The 25,806-nt window shown below is 45.6% G+C and overlaps 1 protein-coding gene across 1 annotated transcript; it reads left to right on the top strand.

Moving 5' to 3' along the window:
* Positions 1-557: 557 nt before the first annotated feature.
* LOC128224367 (inactive carboxypeptidase-like protein X2) lies at positions 558-2,969 on the top strand. The gene is made up of 4 exons (XM_052934183.1): positions 558-803; positions 1,778-1,962; positions 2,331-2,510; positions 2,820-2,969. The coding sequence occupies exons 1-4, from the start codon at positions 686-688 to the stop codon at positions 2,967-2,969; spliced, it is 633 nt and encodes a 210-aa protein (XP_052790143.1). The 5' UTR covers positions 558-685.
* Positions 2,970-25,806: the final 22,837 nt, after the last annotated feature.

Genomic DNA, 25,806 nt, shown 5'->3' with positions numbered 1-25,806 from the left:
TACATATTTTAGCTTTAAGATATCAAACTTCGAACGTAAATATGACAAGTGCGTTCTGATCCTTCCTCGGCTATCTTAAATCGCTTAGAGCCATTTCTGCAAATACTGACTCATCCCTTGGTAATGAATAGTTGTCAAATGTGTCAATCAGTGACAGTGCAGCTTTCAAATAAACAATCAAGCTACGTTGTGTTTGGAGCTCTGATCACAAAGGGAGAACTTGCAACCACATACTTGATTAACAATTGTTTTAAATTGGACATTGTTTTTTATTAATGTTTCCAAGTGGGGAACAATGATTATCGGAAAAGAATCAGATAACATATACCAGTTAATGTATTTCGCTTGTAGAGTGCTACTTGTTCAACAAAGAGCTGTAAAAACAGATCATTGAGTTTGACAGCATTTCAATATGAAATCAATGTTAAAAAAAGAGTTTCGAAAAATATCAACACACTGTTTTCGTGGATTTTGGCAATCCTGTGGTGTAAACGCGTATAAGGACATGTTTTGCCCATTGTTTTTTGTTATTGTTCTTGGTGCAAAACATCTTGTTGGTGGTTTAATAGTGGACAACACGGTAAAAGTCAGCAGAGGACAAAGAGTATCATCATATACGTCAAGTATTCCCGCGGTCTCGCTTATAAAATGTGAATCAACGTGCTTCTTACGTAAACGGAATGGAATGTGCAACATTTGCGGATATGATAAAATATCAAAGACGTGTTTTATCAGTAATGATAACGAAGCCGACATCATTCTTACTTCTGACCACACAAAGGTGGTTCTAAAACCAATTGAACGTAAGTATCTTGACGTATGATTTGTTGATAGTTGCTCCGATATACGTTTAAATTTGGTTAATATCAAAGCCAAGGCAAGCGCGAGGTGAAGTACTCATGAACGGGTTTAAAACCCCATTAGGGTCCTGCTCCAGTGCGGTTGCCCCAACATCAGTGAATAAGTATATATTCAAGAAATTTAACACGCATATGAGGGTCGTATGACATTATATTGACTGGCAAGTCAGCCACCGAAAATGTATATGGACATGGGTCTTATAATGTCATATTCCCCGATGTGGTATGTAAATAGTTCTTATGTTATACCGAACATTTAATATTATCATTTAATATTTGAAAAGCGCTTAAGACGTTTTAACAAAATTAAAAATGTTTACTTGCGACAAATTCTCGCCGTTGTGAAATAGCAAGGCAGTTGTATGACGTCAGCGGTTAATATTATATTTTTGTCGTGGTACGGACCGGCCTAAAATATGATATGATTTCAAGTGTCTAGTTATGTCAATAATTAACTAGTGTAGTATTGTTCATAGTCTTAATATTGTGATTTCGCAAAGAAAAAATGTATCAGTTTAGTTCTATTGACATTTCAATCTGATAATTTAGGATAGGAAATGTCAAATGTATTAAAGTAGATTTGGCATAGGGTATTTGGCGGCAGGAAAATTACATCATAATTGCAGTATGTTGCATTCACATTAAAAATAACATCCGTCATTTATCTAATAACACTGCAAATTCAACTATATCAATTAAAATCAAAAAGCTATTTTAAATATATTTAATTGGTGAAATCGAAAAATAACCGATTGAGTGTGCGATTTACAGATAAAAGCTGAGATAAATATCATGTTACAAGTCATAAAAGTGTCTGCTTTTCAAATGTAAAAATGAATGTTTGAGAGCTCTGTTAGACATCAATAAAATACATTTGAAGATTAACTTTTATAATAAGTAGAATCATATTTGAACAGATATCTGTGAGAATGCAGAGTACCTGGTGAACGGAGTCAACCCTGTATCTGACGCCCAGCTTAGCGCTTCGTCAGTGTATGACCCGGGACATGCGGAAACAGGAGCCAGGCTCAATACTTCACCGAGCCTTACAACGGTTGGCGCCTGGTGTGCGGGGTACAATGATGCAAACCAATATATACAGGTAAAATATACACAAAAACTGAGAATTTCATTCATGGAAACAACCGACCAAAAGGTAATCGGTTTTGCAGTAGCAAATACGTTCACCGTTGAATAAATTGGACTCACTAACGCATACCTAATCGCATGCTTCCTGAACATACACAACAATTTCTTCAGATATTAGAGAACACCCATTTAAAATAATTTCGAATATTTCGAGATGGCTATATCCCATTCAATCCTAAAATGTAATTAAGGAAGGTTAAGCAACCAGCCATAAGACGATAAATAAAACGAAGAAAACAAAAACCAGTATATGTTGTCATGGCAATAAATGAAACAATGGTTTCACAAGTTGTAAGCTTTGTGCTTTCTATCCACTATCAGGTACAATTCAATGATGTTAGTCACGTGACAGGCGTGGCTATTCAAGGTCGACCAATCAACACCGACCCAGCCTTTCCTCACGTCGGCTGTTGCCTCCAGTATGTGACTTCATACAAGGTCCTCTATAGCTCTGACTGTGTAAACTTTATCACGGTCAAAGACAACAATGGAGTTGATATGGTATGTCATGATTTAGAGAACCTTTCATTTTGTTCCGTTTCGTTAGGATAATACATTAATCTGAAAGTGGTTGAATAAAACATAATTACCAATTCTTGTTTTCTGGTATTTCGTTTTTGTGCCGCTCACAAATCCTTAGTAGTTTGCCATTGTAATAATGTCACGTGATAAGAAATAATGTCGCTTACGTGATAAGAAATAATGTCGCTTACGTGATAAGAAATAATGTCGCTTACGGGATAAGAAATTGTGGTTAAGTAGGTATATTTATTTTTTATAACTAAATTTAAATGCATCTAATTAAACCAGGTATTTACCGGGAACACGGACCAGGACACTGTTGTGACATCGCTGTTGCCAAGTCAAGTTACCGCTCTTTGTGCAAGAGTCAACCCAATTTCGTATTTGGGGCACGTCAGCCTTAGATTCGACATTCTTGGATGTCCGATCTATAACTAAGGGATTTTGTTCGATTAGTCATTTGAAATAATGTTCAACATTGATGCCTTGTGACCCTTGTTTACCTTGAAAGTGTCTATTTAGGACAAGAATGTAAAATAAATCACCGAAAATACATATTCAGTTATGGCAGTATATAGTTTTATTCTTTATTACATCATCATCATCATCATCATCATCATCGTCGTCGTCGTCGTCGTCGTCATCGCCCTCATCATCATCATCATCATCATCATCATCATCATCATCATCATCATAATCATCATCATCATCATCGTGCACTCGTCATCCTCAACTGACATGTCCGCATACCGGGGATGTTCGCATGATTTCTTCTACTATGCATGATTTCTTCTACTTTCCGCAATATTTTCCTACTTTGCACGATTTCTTCTACTTTCCATAATATCTTCCTACTTTGCACGATTTGTTCTATTTCGTCTGATTTCATAATCTTTGCAAGATTTCCTAAACTTTGCATGATTTCTTTCGTCGTTGCATGATTTCTTTTTTTTGCATGATTTATTCCTACGTTGCATGATTTCATGTTATTTGCAACAAAAGATTAAATTGGTGTGGCCTTGGTACATTTCTCTTGTGAATTTTAATTATTTATGCAATAATACATTGGCAACTTACTTGCAGTTAAGAATAACAAATACACATTTAAACACTATAATTTATTAACACTGTTATCTAAAAACATACCAGCTGCTTCTACTGATGTACCGGCATACATCCGGGGTTGTTTTCGATGATAATTGGCCGAGGAGTTTTGAATGCGTTCGCGAATAGATTCTTCAATACAGGTTACTCTCCCACAAAGTAAGACCAAGTATGAAAAAAAGAAAAGAATTGATGCATAGCATCAAGTTGGTGCAATTAAATTAGAAGAAAAACGTGCATGTAGATAACCAAAAAAAGGTTATTATTTCAATGATAACATGTTAGGTATAGATAATTATGTTCGAAGGACATTATGGTTGATAATATTGTTACAATAGTTTAAGCCCGGAATTATAGATGTTCTGGTTTTCCCAAGCTAATCCTCCGGTACAAACATAGTTATTACAAAAATATACACACGTTACTTCGGAAACAAAAGATTGTTGGTCTGTTACATGAATTTCAATGGCATGAAATTCACCTTTTAATTGTACCGCCATGTTATGTGAATTCCGAGCTTTATATATTGTATTTGTTTTTTTGAACACATTTTACTCTTATGAGTAAATAGAACGTGGATAAAAAATACTAAACATTAAGAGGGAATTATCTGAAATTCATTCTTTCGGATGACATTTTCAAAACTAACAACTAAGCTTAATGTTATTTTTTCAAAACTCGCATCTTTTGCTGCTCGCAAACTGATATTACTGAGTATTAGGTTTAGAAACATAACGGATATTGTAATAGTACCATGTAACCTTCATCTATTTGGGGGAAAGGTTGTATTTAAAATCAAAAATTTCAACAAAAAACAATAATCAGGGCCGTTATCATTTAAGGTTTCATTATCAATTAAAGTGTATTTTCACATTTTATCGTGCAACGTGGAAAATATCGAAAGCATTCTTCTTCAATTTATGAACTGGTCCCTTAGCTGGAGTAATATCTTGAGTAATATCAAATATAGTCGGCTGAGCGCCGACTAAAGAAGGGCGCCTACTAATAACCACACCAGTTAATAAAAGGACGACCGGCCGTCAATAATCTTCAATGCTGGAATTTTAGTACTTTAAGTGACACTCAACTTCAAAATCAATATATATACATGTATAACAAGCAAAAAATTTCAGTGATAAACCTTTAACTACTTACTAAATAATGCATGAACATTTTATGAAAACTGAAAAAGAATGTAAACGTGTACTTAAAAGTAGAACACGAAGAAATATTAAATGATTGGTGAGTGGTATAAGAATTACTGTGATTAACTAATGTCTCATGAGGTAGAAATACGTATTATCTGCACCTTTCTTTCAAATTAAACGTGGTACCATTTATAACAACCATTGTTTTTGCCATTTATTCATCCTTTTTGGTAAATTGTATTAAATATGGTAAATCTTATTTGGGGGTAAGAGTACATCTTCAAATTTTCTTCGGTTATCGTTTCATTATTTATGCTACGATATGATTGTGTTAAACACCTTTTACATGAAATATACAAATAACATTCAGTACGTCTATGATGATATGTATATATAAATAAATATAGTAAACTTTCACGTGTCAGGTAAATAAAAAAACAAGAAATAAACACCAAACAAAAACACAGAATGAAACACGCACGCACGCACGCACGCACGCACGCACACACACACACACACACACACACACCACAAAAAAAACCTAGACAAAACAAAGAGTAATAATTGTTTGTTACTTAAATGGAAACGAGGATGTAGCATTCAAAACCAAATTATCAAATTCATATAAAAATCCTTAAAACAACTATGAAATGCTTCTGTTATAGAAAAACAGTAAGACATTCAATCATATATAGAATAAAGTGTTTTTGATAGTGAAGATGGCGTTGAAATTTCAAAACAGTGAAAAAAATCAATTTGATATTTTCTCTGTTTGAAACAGTGAAGTATTTTTTTTGTTCACAGATAAAACTCTATAAACCACCGGAAAGCATATAATAAAGAGTATTCTATATAGAGTAAAGTATTCTTCATTTTGTGTTCATAATTATACTCATCATACATCTTATTGCTGTTATGATACATTCGTATTAACTAGTTTGATAAGTGCATTGTACAATATTTTCAATAACTAGATTTCCTTCAACATCTTTATTTCTTCCTTAAAGTGACTCGACATAAGATGATACAATAGCACGACAAATGAAAATTGTCAAAAACTTAAATGCGTGTTGACATGTTTTGGTGACCTCAAGTTAAAAGCAATGAGCACAAAGAAACCAGAGAATCTGTCATGATTTCACATTCAGTTTACTGATTTGTTTATTTGACCATCGTCATGATGTAAAAGGTCGAAATTAGAATTGATTTTTTTTTTATCATTTACTGTTGTTTTTTTTCACATTTTTCTAGGTTTTTGTAAATAAAATGATAGTTTTTGAAAAAAACGTATAAATACTTTATATTGTTTCATAAGTATTTCCTGAGTTTTGACGACGGGTACTTTATTGTCTTTAGTTTTGCCAGTATTGACAAATCGTGTTATCGAAAGGTATATTTACTGGTTTGCCGTTTCTCTGATATGAAAGACCAGCAAAGTCTATAATGGTGAGGGTGCCGATGAGGTGGACTTCTTGTTTTGGAGAACACTTACATCGGGTTCGCAAAGCTGGTAGATGGATGCGATTCTTTAACATAATGCCTTCAATTTTTTATTGTTTGTTAAACGAACCGCCAAGATTGAATAATAATGTTCGTAGGAGGAGGAAATAAAATAAAAAATAAAATTTCAAAATCCTGTTTTATTTTTTGGTAGGAAATGAAACATTAGTGAATAAGAAACTTATTGAAAAAGTAATACTTGAAAAACCAAACAGGGTTGAATCTTACAACCAGTGCTATATTAAATAATAGGTTTCTTCCAATCACTGAACAATTACTGCCTGTTGTGTTCACAACACTAAATCTTAACATCAGTTCTACACTGTTCACAATCATAACACTGTTCACAATAATAACACTGTTTACAATCATAACACTGTTCACAATCATAACACTGTTCACAATCATAACACTGTTCACAATCATAACACTGTTCACAATCATAACACTGTTTACAATCATAACACTGTTCACAATCATAACACTGTTCACAATCATAACACTGTTCACAATCATAACACTGTTCACAATTATAACACTGTTCACAATCATAACACTGTTCACAATTATAACAATGTTCACAATTATAACACTGTTTACAATCATAACACTGTTCACAATCATAACACTGTTCACAATCATAACACTGTTCACAATCATAACACTGTTCACAATCATAACACTGTTTACAATCATAACACTGTTCACAATCATAACACTGTTCACAATCATAACACTGTTCACAATCATAACACTGTTTACAATCATAACACTGTTCACAATCATAACACTGTTCACAATTATAACACTGTTCACAATCATAACACTGTTTACAATCATAACACTGTTCACAATCATAACACTGTTCACAATCATAACACTGTTCACAATCATAACACTGTTCACAATCATAACACTGTTCACAATCATAACACTGTTAACAATCATAACACTGTTCATAATCATAACACTGTTCACAATCATAACACTGTTCACAATCATAACACTGTTCACAATTCAAACACAAGTAAGCTCAATTGATTGAGTCCCAAAATGACTTTCAAACACTTTCAGACCAAACCATGAGTCTGTCTGAATCCCATTAGGCCACTGTTTTTATTGTTCGTTTGGGATTTCCATTTTTTTTCTGAAATAGCGTTTTATGAGCGGCGGGTTTGTTAAACGAACAATCAAAAACAGTGGCCTAAAGTGGCATTTTTTCAACAGAATGCCAGTAACGTCTCAGTTTTAATGATTGCGGCATAATTAAGAACAAATTTTCTTTGTTTTCAATGCCTGCGTTAAACCTTTGATCCAGCTATAGGAAAACTTGACATTTATCATACGGCACCAAATAAATCGTCACACCAAATAAAGTAAAATGTATAAATGAGGATCGAGCGAAGTGATTAAAAGTAAAAATAAATGCGATGGTACTTTGTGACCGAAATTTTGTGTTTATTAAGATTGTATTGTATTTCAATGATTTTAATATTTCATTTAAAACCCCTTCAGCCTAGTCATTTCTCTGAATTACACGTGCCTTAATGCTCCTTGATGCTTCTTTTAGCTACTCAACGAGGGCAACGGAACTGCAATAGCGGGTATTGGCCGCGTTAAGATCATGACTCAAATGTGTGGTGCTTTTTTCCTTCCATACTCATGTACTGATTTCAATTCTTAAAATAAAAATGATTATAATAAAGTCGAAAAGAATTTTAGAATTTTACTTCGTACGCTGAATGTATCAGTCATCAAGTACTGTTGGGCTTTACTGAAAAATAAGATAAAAAAAATCAAAACTATCGAGGTTGTTTTCGATGGAATGCCGGTAAAAGTACGATACGAGAATTCGCAAACAAATTTTAAAACCAGTTGCAACTTTCACTTCAGCAGAATTGAACGGAACCTCTTTATTTATCGCTCATTATGCAGTTTAGCAATCTTAAAAATCGCTGTATCAGTTATATTTTAGTAAAGAAAATATTGGTAAGCATAATCGTTGAGGGCTGTGGAACACGGCTAGTTGAACCGGCCGCGGTTCGAAAATAAAAAGGATACTTCAGTGTATTATCGTATTTTATTTCACGAGTGTCATAGAAAAACATATTTTCATGTTCTGAAAGTTGATATTTTCACTCCTTATTTTGCAGTGAAAATATCAAATTGAGGTGTTATTTCACTTATAAAACTCCATATTTCATCAAAAAGCATGAAAGAAAGTATATTATTTTTGAGTGAGAAGAAATCCACTGAAGTGTGTATGAAAACAACAGCCAGCGAGAGAAGGCGTTCCAATACTTCCGGCAACAATGACCTTGACCTGATCACCTGCCTCAAGGTCAAGGATAGCCGGAACGGAACGGTGGTGCCAGAAATCCACGTTATTGTCCAGGAAGAGATAGCCGACCTGAACATTGTTTCTCGTGACATGTAGCCATATCTGAAAGAAATATTTAAAACAGAATAAAACCAAGTGTCAGTATTTGACCTCCATAGAACCAAACAGTAATTAATACAACATATACAAGATAAATTGATCTCCATATGCAATACATTGTTTGAACGAGTAAATGTCTTTTTCTACGCACGCACGCACGAACGCACTGACGCACGTTATTGCACATACACACGCACGCACGCACGCTAGCACACACACACACACGCACACACACACATAAATCCTTTTTTTAATCTCTCTCTCTCTCTCTCTCTCTCTCTCTCTCTCTCTCTCTCTCTCTCTCTCCCTGTCATACAGAATCTCAAATTAGGATTATAAGTACTGGCTTACCAATTTAATATATTTTTATAATTTTACCACAATGTTTCAAATCAATTTCGTGTAATTAATTGTCACATTGTAAACATGCTGCATACGAAAGAGAATACATAATAAAAGAGTAAAAGAGGAACATATTTCCAATAGAAACACGAGTAGATTGAACCGATTACATGATTGCCGCTCCCAGGCTTTGATGAGGCAACAAGATGGAAGACGTAGATACCGACACTGTTAGCAACGAACACGCCATTGCTAGGGTTATAACGACCGCCATTGTTGAGAATGGGGCGATCAAAAACTACCGTTGCCCCTTTGGTGAATGTCATCAAATCGGTAGATAACTCTGCCATAAATGCAACTGAAACTATTGAGTGTTCTCTTTACATATGGATTCTTTTCTCGTTCACCATGGTTATTGGTTATGATACTATGCGAACCACACACCAAGGTTCAATCGCCCCGATTCTGAGTTCAAACAGCGAAAATTAGGTCTGTCAACCACGTCGATTTTAGTGAATTTAAAAATAGTGTCCGTATGTATTTGTACTAATCACGTGACTTCAACATGCTAAATATAACACTTTAAACTGGGAAACCATTACGCACAATTTCAAAACGAGTAAAACTCAGCTGAGACAGCGACTAAATATTCTTTTTATCATCTAAAATGATGAATTATCTGCCTCATACTATTTCGTATTGATAATTCTAGGCTTGTTTTGAGGAAATACTTAATTTGTCGATTTTGGAACTATCTGGTGTCTAGTCCCTTTAAGAGCAGCCTTTTGAACAAATGTAGTCTTTGACAACTCTGTTGTGATGCTATAGCTTTAGGCCTAAGCGCACAAATATGGACAACTTTCAGGGGCGTAGCCAGCGTTATGCACTTACGCATGTGCGTAACATCAATTTAAAAAATGAAAGGTCGAGGGCTAAACTAAAAATTGATATCAGAATAAAAGGAAGAGCTGCCAAAGTAAACATTGCTTCTATGTGATAGATAGCTTTCTGAGTCGAAATCAATCACTTGGTAACTACAAAGTCGGCGGCCTCGAACAAATTATTCCCTCCAAATACACCTCAGAGCTCGACATGTTCGTTCCATTTTCCATTGTTTTCAACTGGGTAGACCCCCCGAACCCCCAACCGGCAACAGAGATATTACCCATTCCACACCCTTCCCCCCTTTCGTACGTAACATACGATAAAGCCTGGCTACACCTCTGACTATGGAATACACGATAACCGCAATCAATAACGTAACAACAACAAAGGGTATCCAATGAGGCACAGTATTCAAAATCAGTGTTCTTATGAGATTTATTTAAACCCAAACAAACATATAGGGAAATTAATAACACTCATTTACAACATATTCGCCCTACCTCTGCTTTCCAATTGCTGTTTAACCGCTTCGATCTCCACTTCCAAGTCATGAAGTTTCTTTAACACTTTATAATCGTAATCAAACCTTGAGAGACATGTTCCAGGTTCTTGCGAGAGTGTGAATTGGAAAAGAAAATACAGATATAGATACACGCTTAGCATCATTGCTTAGGCTTGAATCCTTGTTTATACAGCTAACTATCAAGAATGTTAAATATTGAAGTTGTTATTGTACGAAATCCCCGGCCTAATATCATACTGTTTAATTTGTTAATTATTTCCACTATCTTAATTGCTTTTGTTTCAGTTTTATCCACTATCTTGATTAGGATAACCAACCATACAAATAACCCGTTCTGCAATCATAATTAATGAGTCAAAGCAAAATGACGACACACACACGTTCACAGACACTCACCGACACACACACGTCCACAGATAATCACCGACATACACACGTCCAAAGACACTCACCGACATACACAGGTCCACAGATAATCACCGACATACACACGTCCAAAGACACTCACCGACATACACAGGTCCACAGACACTCACCGACACACACACGTTCACAGATAATCACCGACACACACACGTCCACAGACACTCACCGACACACACACGTCCACAGATACTCACCGACACACACACGTCCACAGATACTCACCGACATACACACGTTCACACACACTCACCAACATGCACGTCCACTGACACTCACCGACACACACACGTTCACAGACACTCACCGACATACACGCGTCCAAAGACACTCACCGACACACACACGTCCACAGATACTCACCGACACACACACGTCCACAGATACTCACCGATATACACACGTCCACTGACACTCACCGACACACACACGTTCACAGACACTCACCGACATACACACGTCCAAAGACACTCACCAACACACACACGTCCACAGATACTCACCAACACACACACGTCCACAGATACTCACCAACACACACACGTCCACAGACACTCACCAACACACACACGTCCACAGATACTCACCGACATACACACGTCCACAGATACTCACCAACACACACACGTCCACAGATACTCACCAACACACACACGTCCACAGACACTCACCAACATACACACGTCCACAGATACTCACCGACATACACACGTCCAAAGACACTTACCAACACACGTTCATAGACACTCACCGACATACAGACGTCCAAAGACACTCACCAACACACGTTCATAGACACTCACCGACATACACACGTCCAAAGACACTCACCGACATACACACGTCCAAAGACACTCACCAACACACGTTCATAGACACTCACCGGCATACACATATTCACAGACACTCACAAACATGCACGTCCACCGACACTCACCGACATACACACGTCCACAGACACTCACCGACACACACGTCCACAGACACTCACCGACACACACACGTCCAAAGACACTCACCAACACACGTTCATAGACACTCACCGACATACACACGTCCAAAGACACTCACCAACACACGTTCACAGATACTCACCGACATACACACGTTCACAGACACTCACAAACATGCACGTCCACCGACACTCACCGACATACGTTCACAGACACTCACCGACATACACACGTTCACAGACACTCACCGACACACACACGTTCACAGACACTCACCGACACACACACGTTCACAGACACTCACCGACATACACACGTTCACAGACACTCACCGACACACGTTCACAGACACTCACCGACACACACAGGTCCACAGACACTCACCGACACACGTCCACAGACACTCACCGACACACACACGTTCACAGACACTCACCGACATACACACGTTCACAGACACTCACCGACACAAGTTCAGAGACACTCACCGACACACACACGTTCACAGACACTCACCGACACACACACGTCTACAGACACTCACCGACATAAACACATTCACAGACACTCACCGACATACACGTCCGCAGACACTCACCGACACATATACGTCCACTGAAATTTACCGACACACACACGTCCACAGACATTTACCGACATATACACGTCCAAAGACACTCACCGACATACACCCGTCCACAGACACTCATCGACATACACACGTCCATAGACACTCACCGACACATGTTCACAGACACTCACCGACACACACCCGTCCACAGACACTCATCGACATACACACGTCCACAGACACTCACCGACACATGTTCACAGACGCTCACCGACACACATACGTCCACAGACACTCACCGACACACATACGTCCACAGACACTCACCAACACACGTCCACAGACACTCACCGACACACACAGGTCCACAGACACTCACCGACATACACACGTCCACAGATACATACCGACACACACAAGTCCACAGACACTCACCGACACACACACGTCCACAGACACTCACCGACACACGCACGTTCACAGACACTCACCGACACAATACGTCCAAAGACACTCACCGACACACACACGTTCAGAGACACTCACCGACACACACACGTCCAAAGACACTCACCGACACACACACGTTCACAGACACTCACCGACACACGCACGTTCACAGACACTCACCGACACAATACGTCCAAAGACACTCACCGACACACACACGTTCAGAGACACTCACCGACACACACACGTTCACAGACACTCACCGACACACACACGTTCACAGACACTCACAAACATGCACGTTCACAGACTTTCACCGACACAAAAACGTTCACAGACACTTACCAACATACACGTCCACAGACATTCCCCGACATACACACGTTCACAGACACTCACCAACATACACGTCCACAGACACTAACCGACATACACACATTCACAGACACTCACCAACAAGCACATCCACGGACACTCACCGACACACAAACGTCCACTGACACTCACCGACATACACGTCCACTGACACTCACCGACACACACATCCACAGACACTCACCGACACACACATCCACAGACACTCACCGACACACAGACTTCCACAGACACTCACCGACACGCACACTTTCACAGACACTCACCAACATAAACACGTTCACAGACACTCACCAACAAGCACATCCACGGACACTCACCGACACACAAACGTCCACTGACACTCACCGACATACACGTCCACTGACACTCACCGACATACACGTCCACTGACACTCACCGACACACACATCCACAGACACTCACCGACACACACATCCACAGACACTCATCGACACACAGACTTCCACAGACACTCACCGACACGCACACTTTCACAGACACTCACCTACATAAACACGTTCACAGACACTCACCGACATACACGTCCACAGACACTCACCGACACACACCAATTCACCGACATACACACGTCCACTGAAACTTATCGACACACACACATCCACAGACACTCACCGACACACGTTCACAGACACTTTCCGACATACTCACGCCCACAGACACTCACCGACATACTCACGCCCACAGACACTCACCGACACACACACGTCCACAGACACTCACCGACACACACACGTCCACAGACACTCACCAACACAAACAGGTCAACAGACACTCACCGACATACACACGTTCACAGATACTCACCAACACACACGTCCACAGACACTCACCGACACACACACGCTCACAGACACTCACCGACATGCACCTCCATAGACACTCATCGACATTCACACGTCCACAGACACTCACCGACATACAGGTCCACAGACACTAACCGACACACACACGTCCACAGACAATCACCGACACACACAGGTTCACAGACACTCATCGACACACACACATCCACAGACATTTACCGACACGCACGTCCACAGACACTCACCGACACACAAACGTCCACAGACACTCACTGACATACACAGGTCCACAGACACTCACCGACATGCACGTCCACAGACACTCACGGACATACACACGTCCACAGATACTCACCGACATACACGTCCACAGACACTCACCGACATACACACATCCACAGACACTCACCGACATACACAGGTCCACAGACACTCACCGACATACACGTCCACAGACACTCACCGACATACACACGTCCATAGACACTCACCGACACACACTTGTCCACAGACACTCACCGACACACACACGTACACAGAAACTCACCGACACAACGACATACACACGTCCACAAACACCCACCGACATGCACCTCCACAGAAACTCACCGACATACACACGTTCACAGACACTCACCGACATACACGTTCACAGACACTCACCAACATGCACGTCCACAGACACTCACCAACATGCACGTCCATAGACACTCTCCGACATACACACGTCCACAGACAATCACCAACATGCACGTCCACAGACACTCACCGACACACACAGGTCCACAGACACTCACCGACATACACACGTTCACAGACAATCACCAACATGCACGTCCACAGACACTCACCGACACACGCAGGTCCACAGACAATCACCAACATGCACGTCCACAGACACTCACCGACACACACAGGTCCAAAGACAATCACCGACATGCACGTCCACAGACACTCACCAACATGCACGTCCACAGACACTCACCGACACACACAGGTCCACAGACACTCTCCGACATACACACGTCCACAGACAATCACCAACATGCACGTCCACAGACACTCACCGACACACACAGGTCCACAGACAATCACCGACATGCACGTCCACAGACACTCACCAACATGCACGTCCACAGACACTCTCCGACATACACACGTCCACAGACAATCACCAACATGCACGTCCACAGACACTCACCGACACACACACGTCCACAGACAATCACCAACATGCACGTCCACAGACACTCACCGACATACACACGTCCACAGACAATCACCAACATGCACGTCCACAGATACTCACCGACACACACACGTTCACAGACACTCACCGACACACACACGTTCACAGACACTCACCAACATACATGTCCAAAGACACTCACCGACACACATACACGTTCACAGACACTCACCAACATACACGTCCACAGACACTCACCGACATACACACGTCCACAGACACTCACCAACATACATGTCCAAAGACACTCACCGACACACATACACGTTCACAGACACTCACCAACATACACGTCCACAGACACTCACCGACACACACAGGTCCACAGACACTCACCGACAAACACACGTCCACAGACACTCAGCAATATGCACGTCCACAGACACTCACCGACATACACACGTTCACTGGCACACACCAACATGCACGTCCACAGACACTCACCAACATACACGTCCACAGACACTCACCGACACACACCAATTCACAGACACTCACCGACATACACGTCCATAGACACTCACCGACATACACGTCCACAGACACTCACCGACACACACCAATTCACAGACACTCACCGACATACACGTCCACAGACACTCACCGACATACACGTCCACAGACAATCACCGACATACACGTCCACAGACACTCACAAACATACACGTCCACTGACACTCACCGACATACACGTCCACAGACACTCACCGACATACACGTCCATAGACACTCACCGACACACACCAATTCACAGACACTCACCGACATACACGTCCACAGACACTCACCGACATACACGTCCACAGACACTCACCGACATACACGTCCACTGACACTCACCGACATACACGTCCACAGACACTCACCGACATACAGGTCCATAGACACTCACCGACACACACCAATTCACAGACACTCACCGACATACACGTCCACAGACACTCACCGACATACACGTCCACAGACACTCACCGACATACACGTCCACTGACACTCACCGACATACACGTCCACAGACACTCACCGACATACACGTCCACAGACACTCACCGATATACACGTCCACAGACACTCACCGACATACACGTCCACAGACACTCACCGACATACACGTCCATAGACACTCACCGACATACACAGGTCCACAGCCACTCACCGACTTACACACGTCCACAGACACTCACCGACATACACACGTCCACAGACACTCACCGACATACACAGGTCCACAGCCACTCACCGACATACACACGTCCACAGACACTCACCGAGACACACAGGTCCACAGACACTCACCGACATACACACGTCTTCAGACACTCACCGACACACACACGTCCACAGACAGTCACCGACATACACACGTCCACAGACACTCACCGACATACACACATTCACAGACACTCACCAACAAGCACATCCACGGACACTCACCGACACACACACGTCCACAGACACTCACCGACATACACGTCCACTGACACTCACCGACACACACATCCACAGACACTCACCGACATACACATCCACAGACACTCACCGACATACACATCCACAGACACTCACCGACATACACGTCCACGGACACTCACCGACACACACATCCACAGACACTCACCGACATACACGTCCACTGACACTCACCGACACACATACGTCCACTCAAACTTACCAACACACACACGTCCACAGACACTCACCGACATACGTTCACAGACACTTTCCGACATACACTTCCACAGACACTCACCGACATACACACACCCACAGACCCTCACCGACACACACACGTCCACAGACACTCACCGACACAAACAGGTCAACAGACACTCACCGACATTCACACGTTCACAGATACTCACCAACACACACGTCCACAGACACTCACCGACACACACACGTTCACAGACACTCACCGACATGCACCTCCATAGACACTAATAGACATTCACACGTCCACAGATACTCACCGACATACAGGTCCACAGACACTCACCGAAATACACACGTCCACAGACACTCACCGACACACACACGTCCACAGACAATCACCGACATGCACGTCCACAGACACTCACCGACATACACACGTCCACAGACACTCACCGACATACACGTCCACAGACACTCACCGACATACACACATCCACAGACACTCACCGACACACACATGTCCTCAGACACTCACCGACACACACACGTACACAGACACTCACCGACAAAACGACAAACACACGTCCACAGACACCCAGCGACATGCACCTCCACAGACACTCAAAGACATACACACGTTCACAGACACTCACAAACATGCACGTCCACAGACACTCACCGACATAAACACGTCCACAGACACGCACCGACACACACGTTCACAGACACTCACCAACATCCACGTCCACAGACACTCACCAACATGCACGTCCACAGACACTCTCCGACATACACACGTCCACAGACAATCACCAACATGCACGTCCACAGACACTTACCGACACACACAGTTCCACAGACACTCACCGGCACACACATGTCCACAGACACTCACCAACACACGTTCATAGACACTCACCGACACACACACGTTCACAGACACTCACCGACATACACACCACCAAAGACACTCACCAACACACGTTCATAGACACTCATCGACACACACACGTCCACAGACACTCACCGGCACATACACACGTCCACAGACACTCACGGACACACACACAGGTCCACTGACACTCACCGGCACACACACGTTCACAGACACTCACGGACACACACACACGTCCACTGACACTCACCGACACACACACGTTCATAGACACTCACCGGCACACACACAGGTCCACAGACACTCACCGGCACACACACACGTCCACTGACACTCACCGGCACACACACGTTCATAGACACTCACCGACATACACACGTTCATAGACACTCACCGGCACACACACGTTCATAGACACTCACCGACACACACACGTTCACAGACACTCACGGACACACACACACAGGTCCACTGACACTCACCGGCACACACACGTTCATAGACACTCACCGGCACACACACACGTCCACAGACACTCACGGACACACACACAGGTCCACTGACACTCACCGGCACACACACGTTCACAGACACTCACGGACACACACACACGTCCACTGACACTCACCGACACACACACGTTCATAGACACTCACCGGCACACACACAGGTCCACTGACACTCACCGGCACACACACAGGTCCACTGACACTCACCGGCACACACACGTTCATAGACACTCACCGGCACACACACGTTCATAGACACTCACCGACACACACACAGGTCCACAGACACTCACCGGCACACACACACGTCCACTGACACTCACCGGCACACACACACGTCCACTGACACTCACCGGCACACACACAGGTCCACAGACACTCACCGACACACACACAGGTCCACAGACACTCACCGGCACACACACACGTCCACAGACACTCACCGGCACACACACACGTCCACTGACACTCACCGGCACACACACGTTCATAGACACTCACCGGCACACACACAGGTCCACTGACACTCACCGGCACACACACAGGTCCACTGACACTCACCGGCACACACACGTTCATAGACACTCACCGGCACACACACGTTCATAGACACTCACCGGCACACACACGGTCACAGACACTCACCGACATACACGCGTTCACTGACACTCACCGGCACACACACGTTCATAGACACTCACCGACACACACACGTTCATAGACACTCACCGACACACACACAGGTCCACAGACACTCACCGGCACACACACACACGTCCACTGACACTCACCGGCACACACACAGGTCCACTGACACTCACCGGCACACACACGTTCATAGACACTCACCGGCACACACACGTTCATAGACACTCACCGGAACACACACGTTCATAGACACTCACCGGCACACACACAGGTCCACTGACACTCACCGGCACACACACAGGTCCACTGACACTCACCGGCACACACACGTTCATAGACACTCACCGGCACACACACGTTCATAGACACTCACCGGCACACACACGGTCACAGACACTCACCGGCACACACACGTTCATAGACACTCACCGGCACACACACCTTCACAGACACTCACCGGCACACACACAGGTCCACTGACACTCACCGACACATACACGTCCACAGACACTCACCGGCACACACACGTTCATAGACACTCACCGGCACACACACGTTCATAGACACTCACCGGCACACACACGTTCACAGACACTCACCGGCACACACACAGGTCCACTGACACTCACCGACACATACACGTCCACAGACACTCACCGACACACACACGTTCATAGACACTCACCGGCACACACACGTTCATAGACACTCACCGGCACACACACGTTCACAGACACTCACCGGCACACACACAGGTCCACTGACACTCACCGACACACACACGTCCACAGACACTCACCGGCACACACACGTTCATAGACACTCACCGGCACACACACAGGTCCACAGACACTCACCGGCACACACACGTCCACTGACACTCACCGACACACACACGTTCATAGACACTCACCGGCACACACACGTTCATAGACACTCACCGACACACACACGTTCATAGACACTCACCGACACACACACGTTCATAGACACTCACCGGCACACACACGTTCATAGACACTCACCGGCACACACACAGGTCCACAGACACTCACCGGCACACACACGTCCACTGACACTCACCGACACACACACGTTCATAGACACTCACCGGCACACACACACGTTCACAGACACTCACCGACACACACACGTTCACAGACACTCACCGGCACACACACGTCCACTGACACTCACCGACACACACACGTTCATAGACACTCACCGGCACACACACGTTCACAGACACTCACCGACACACACACGTTCATAGACACTCACCGGCACACACACGTTCACAGACACTCACCGGCACACACACGTTCACAGACACTCACCAACACACACACGTTCATAGACACTCACCGGCACACACACACGTCCACTGACACTCACCGGCACACACACAGGTCCACAGACACTCACCGGCACACACACGTCCACAGACACTCACCGGCACACACACGTTCATAGACACTCACCGGCACACACACAGGTCCACTGACACTCACCGGCACACACACGTTCATAGACACTCACCGGCACACACACGTCCACAGACACTCACCGACATACACACGTTCATAGACACTCACCGGCACACACACAGGTCCACTGACACTCACCGGCACACACACGTTCATAGACCCTCACCGACACACGTCCATAGACACTCACCGGCACACACACACGTCCACTGACACTCACCGACACACGTCCACAGACACTCACCGACACACGTCCACAGACACTCACCGGCACACACACACGTCCACAGACACTCACCGACACACGTCCATAGACACTCACCGGCACACACACACGTCCACTGACACTCACCGACACACGTCCACAGACACTCACCGACACACGTCCACAGACACTCACCGACACACACACGTTCATAGACACTCACCGGCACACACACAGGTCCACTGACACTCACCGGCACACACACGTTCATAGACACTCACCGGCACACACACACGTCCACTGACACTCACCGACACACACACGTTCATAGACACTCACCGGCACACACACAGGTCCACAGACTCTCACCGGCACACACACACGTCCACTGACACTCACCGGCACACACACGTTCATAGACACTCACCGGCACACACACAGGTCCACTGACACTCACCGACACACACACGTTCATAGACACTCACCGACACACACACAGGTCCACAGACTCTCACCGGCACACACACAGGTCCACTGACACTCACCGGCACACACACGTTCATAGACACTCACCGACACACACACAGGTCCACAGACACTCACCGGCACACACACGTTCATAGACACTCACCGGCACACACACAGGTCCACAGACACTCACCGGCACACACACGTCCACTGACACTCACCGGCACAGACACGTTCATAGACACTCACCGGCACACGTCCACAGACACTCACCGGCACACACACAGGTCCACTGACACTCACCGGCATACACACGTTCATAGACACTCACCGACACACACACAGGTCCACAGACACTCACCGGCACACTCACAGGTCCACAGACACTCTCCGGCACACACACACGTCCACTGACACTCACCGACACACGTCCACAGACACTCACCGGCACACACACACGTCCACTGACACTCACCGGCATACACACGTTCATAGACACTCACCGACACACACACAGGTCCACAGACACTCACCGGCACACACACAGGTCCACAGACACTCACCGGCACACCCACGTTCATAGACACTCACCGACACACACACAGGTCCACAGACACTCACCGGCACACACACGTTCATAGACACTCACCGGCACACACACAGGTCCACAGACACTCACCGACACACACACGTCCACTGACACTCACCGGCACACACACGTCCACTGACACTCACCGGCACACACACGTTCATAGACACTCACCGGCACACACACGTTCATAGACACTCACCGGCACACACACGTTCATAGACACTCACCGACACACACACGTTCATAGACACTCACCGACACACACACGTCCACTGACACTCACCGGCACACAAACGTTCATAGACACTCACCGGCACACACACGTTCATAGACACTCACCGGCACACACTCGTCCACTGACACTCACCGGCACACACACGTTCATAGACACTCACCGGCACACACACGTTCATAGACACTCACCGACACACACACGTTCATAGACACTCACCGGCACACACACGTCCACAGACACTCACCGACACACACACGTTCATAGACACTCACCGGCACACACACAGGTCCACTGACACTCACCGACATACACACAGGTCCACTGACACTCACCGGCACACACACAGGTTCACAGACACTCACCGACACACACACAGGTCCACTGACACTCACCGACACACACACAGGTCCACTGACACTCACCGGCACACACACGTTCATAGACACTCACCGGCACACACACGTTCATAGACACTCACCGACACACACACGTTCATAGACACTCACCGGCACACACACGTCCACAGACACTCACCGACACACACACGTTCATAGACACTCACCGGCACACACACAGGTTCACAGACACTCACCGACACACACACAGGTCCACTGACACTCACCGGCACACACACGTTCATAGACACTCACCGACACACACACGTTCATAGACACTCACCGGCACACACACGTTCATAGACACTCACCGACACACACACGTTCATAGACACTCACCGGCACACACACGTTCATAGACACTCACCGGCACACACAAAGGTCCACAGACACTCACCGGCACACACACACGTTCACAGACACTCACCGGCACACACACGTTCATAGACACTCACCGGCACACACACAGGTCCACAGACACTCAACGGCACACACACGTCCACAGACACTCAACGGCACACACACGTTCATAGACACTCACCGGCACACACACGTTCATAGACACTCACCGGCACACACACGTTCACACACACTCACCGACACACACACGTTCATAGACACTCACCGGCACACACACGTTCACAGACACTCACCGGCACACACACAGGTCCACAGACACTCACCGGCACACACACACGTTCACAGACACTCACCGGCACACACTCGTTCACAGACACTCACCGACACACACACGTCCACAGACACTCATCGACACACACACGTCCACTGACACTCACCGGCACATACACGTTCATAGACACTCACCGACATACACACGTTCATAGACACTCACCGGCACACACACGTTCATAGACACTCACCGGCACACACACGTCCACTGACACTCACCGGCACATACACGTCCACAGACACTCACCGACATACACACGTTCATAGACACTCACCGGCACACACACGTCCACTGACACTCACCGGCACATACACGTTCACAGACACTCACCGACATACACACGTTCATAGACACTCACCGGCACACACACACGTCCACAGACACTCACCGACATACACACGTTCATAGACACTCACCGTCACATACACGTTCACAGACACTCACCGACACACACAGGTTCATAGACACTCACCGGCACACACACACGTCCACAGACACTCACCGACATACACACGTTCATAGACACTCACCGGCACATACACGTTCACAGACACTCACCGACATACACACGTTCATAGACACTCACCGGCACACACACACGTCCACAGACACTCACCGACATACACACGTTCATAGACACTCACCGGCACATACACGTTCACAGACACTCACCGACACACACACGTTCATAGACACTCACCGGCACACACACGTCCACTGACACTCACCGGCACATACACGTCCACAGACACTCACCGACATACACACGTTCACAGACACTCACCGACACACACACGTTCACAGACACTCACCGACATACACGTCCATAGACACTCACCGAGACACACAGGTCCACAGACACTCACCGACACACACACGTCCACTGACACTCACCAACATACACGTCCATAGACACTCACCGACACACACACGTCCACAGACACTCACCGACACACACACGTCCATAGACACTCACCGACATACACGTCCATAGACCCTCACCGACACACACACGTTCACAGACACTCACCGACATACAAGTCCACAGACACTCAAAGACATACACACGTTCACAGACACTCACCGACATACACACGTTCATAGACACTCACCGACACACACGTTCACAGACACTCACCGACACACACACGTTCACAGACACTTTCCGACACACACAGGTCCACTGACACTCACCGACAAACACACGTTCACAGACACTCACCGACACACACACGTTCACAGATACTCACCGACACACACACGTCCACTGACACTCACCGACACACACACGTCCACAGACACTCACCGACACACACAGGTCCACTGAAACTCACCGGCACACACACGTCCACAGACACTCACCGACACACACACGTTCACAGACACTCACCGGCACACACAGGTCCACTGACACTCACCGACACACACAGGTTCACTGACACTCACCGACACACACAGGTCCACTGACACTCACCGACACACACAGGTCCACTGACACTCACCGACACACACAGGTCCACTGACACTCACCGGCACACACACGTCCACAGACACTCACCGACACACACAGGTCCACTGACACTCACCGACACACACACGTTCACAGACACTCACCGACACACACAGGTCCACTGACACTCACCGACACACACACGTTCACAGACACTCACCGACACACACAGGTCCACTGACACTCACCGGCACACACACGTCCACAGACACTCACCGACACACACACGTCCACAGACACTCACCGACACACACACGTTCACAGACACTCGCCGACACACACAGGTCCACAGACACTCACCGACATATGTTCACAGACACTCACCGGCACACACACGTCCACAGACACTCACCGACACACACACGTCCACAGACACTCACCGACACACACAGGTCCACAGACACTCACCGACACACACACGTTCACAGACACTCACCGACATACACACGTTCACAGACACTCACCGACACACACAGGTCCACAGACACTCACCGACACACACAGGTCCACAGACACTCACCGACATACGCACGTTCACAGACACTCACCGGCACACACACGTCCACAGACACTCACCAACACACGTTCACAGACACTCACCGACACACTCAGGTCCACAGACACTCACCAACACACACACGTTCACAGACACTCACCGACATACACACGTCCACAGACACTCACCAACACACGTTCATAGACACTCACCGACATACACACGTCCAAAGACACTCACCAACATACACGTCCACAGACACTCACCGACACACACAGGTCCACAGACACTCACCAACATACACGTCCACAGACACTCACCGACATACACACGTCCACAGACACTCAGCAACATGCACGTCCACAGACACTCACCGACATACACACGTTCACAGACACACACCAACTTGCACGTCCACAGACACTCACCAACATACACGTCCACAGACACTCACCGACACACAACAATTCACAGACACTCACCGACATACACGTCCACAGACACTCACCGACATACACGTCCATAGACACTCACCGAGACACACAGGTACACAGCCACTCACCGACATACACTCGTCCACAGACACTCACCGACATACACACGTCCACAGACACTCACCGACATACACAGGTCCACAGACACTCACCAGCATGCACGTCCACAGACACTCACCGACACACACACGTCCACAGACACTCACC

This window comes from Mya arenaria, chromosome 17 (genome assembly GCF_026914265.1).
Source record: "Mya arenaria isolate MELC-2E11 chromosome 17, ASM2691426v1".
Taxonomy (NCBI): domain Eukaryota; kingdom Metazoa; phylum Mollusca; class Bivalvia; order Myida; family Myidae; genus Mya; species Mya arenaria.
This window is presented reverse-complemented; position numbering and strand designations above follow the sequence as displayed.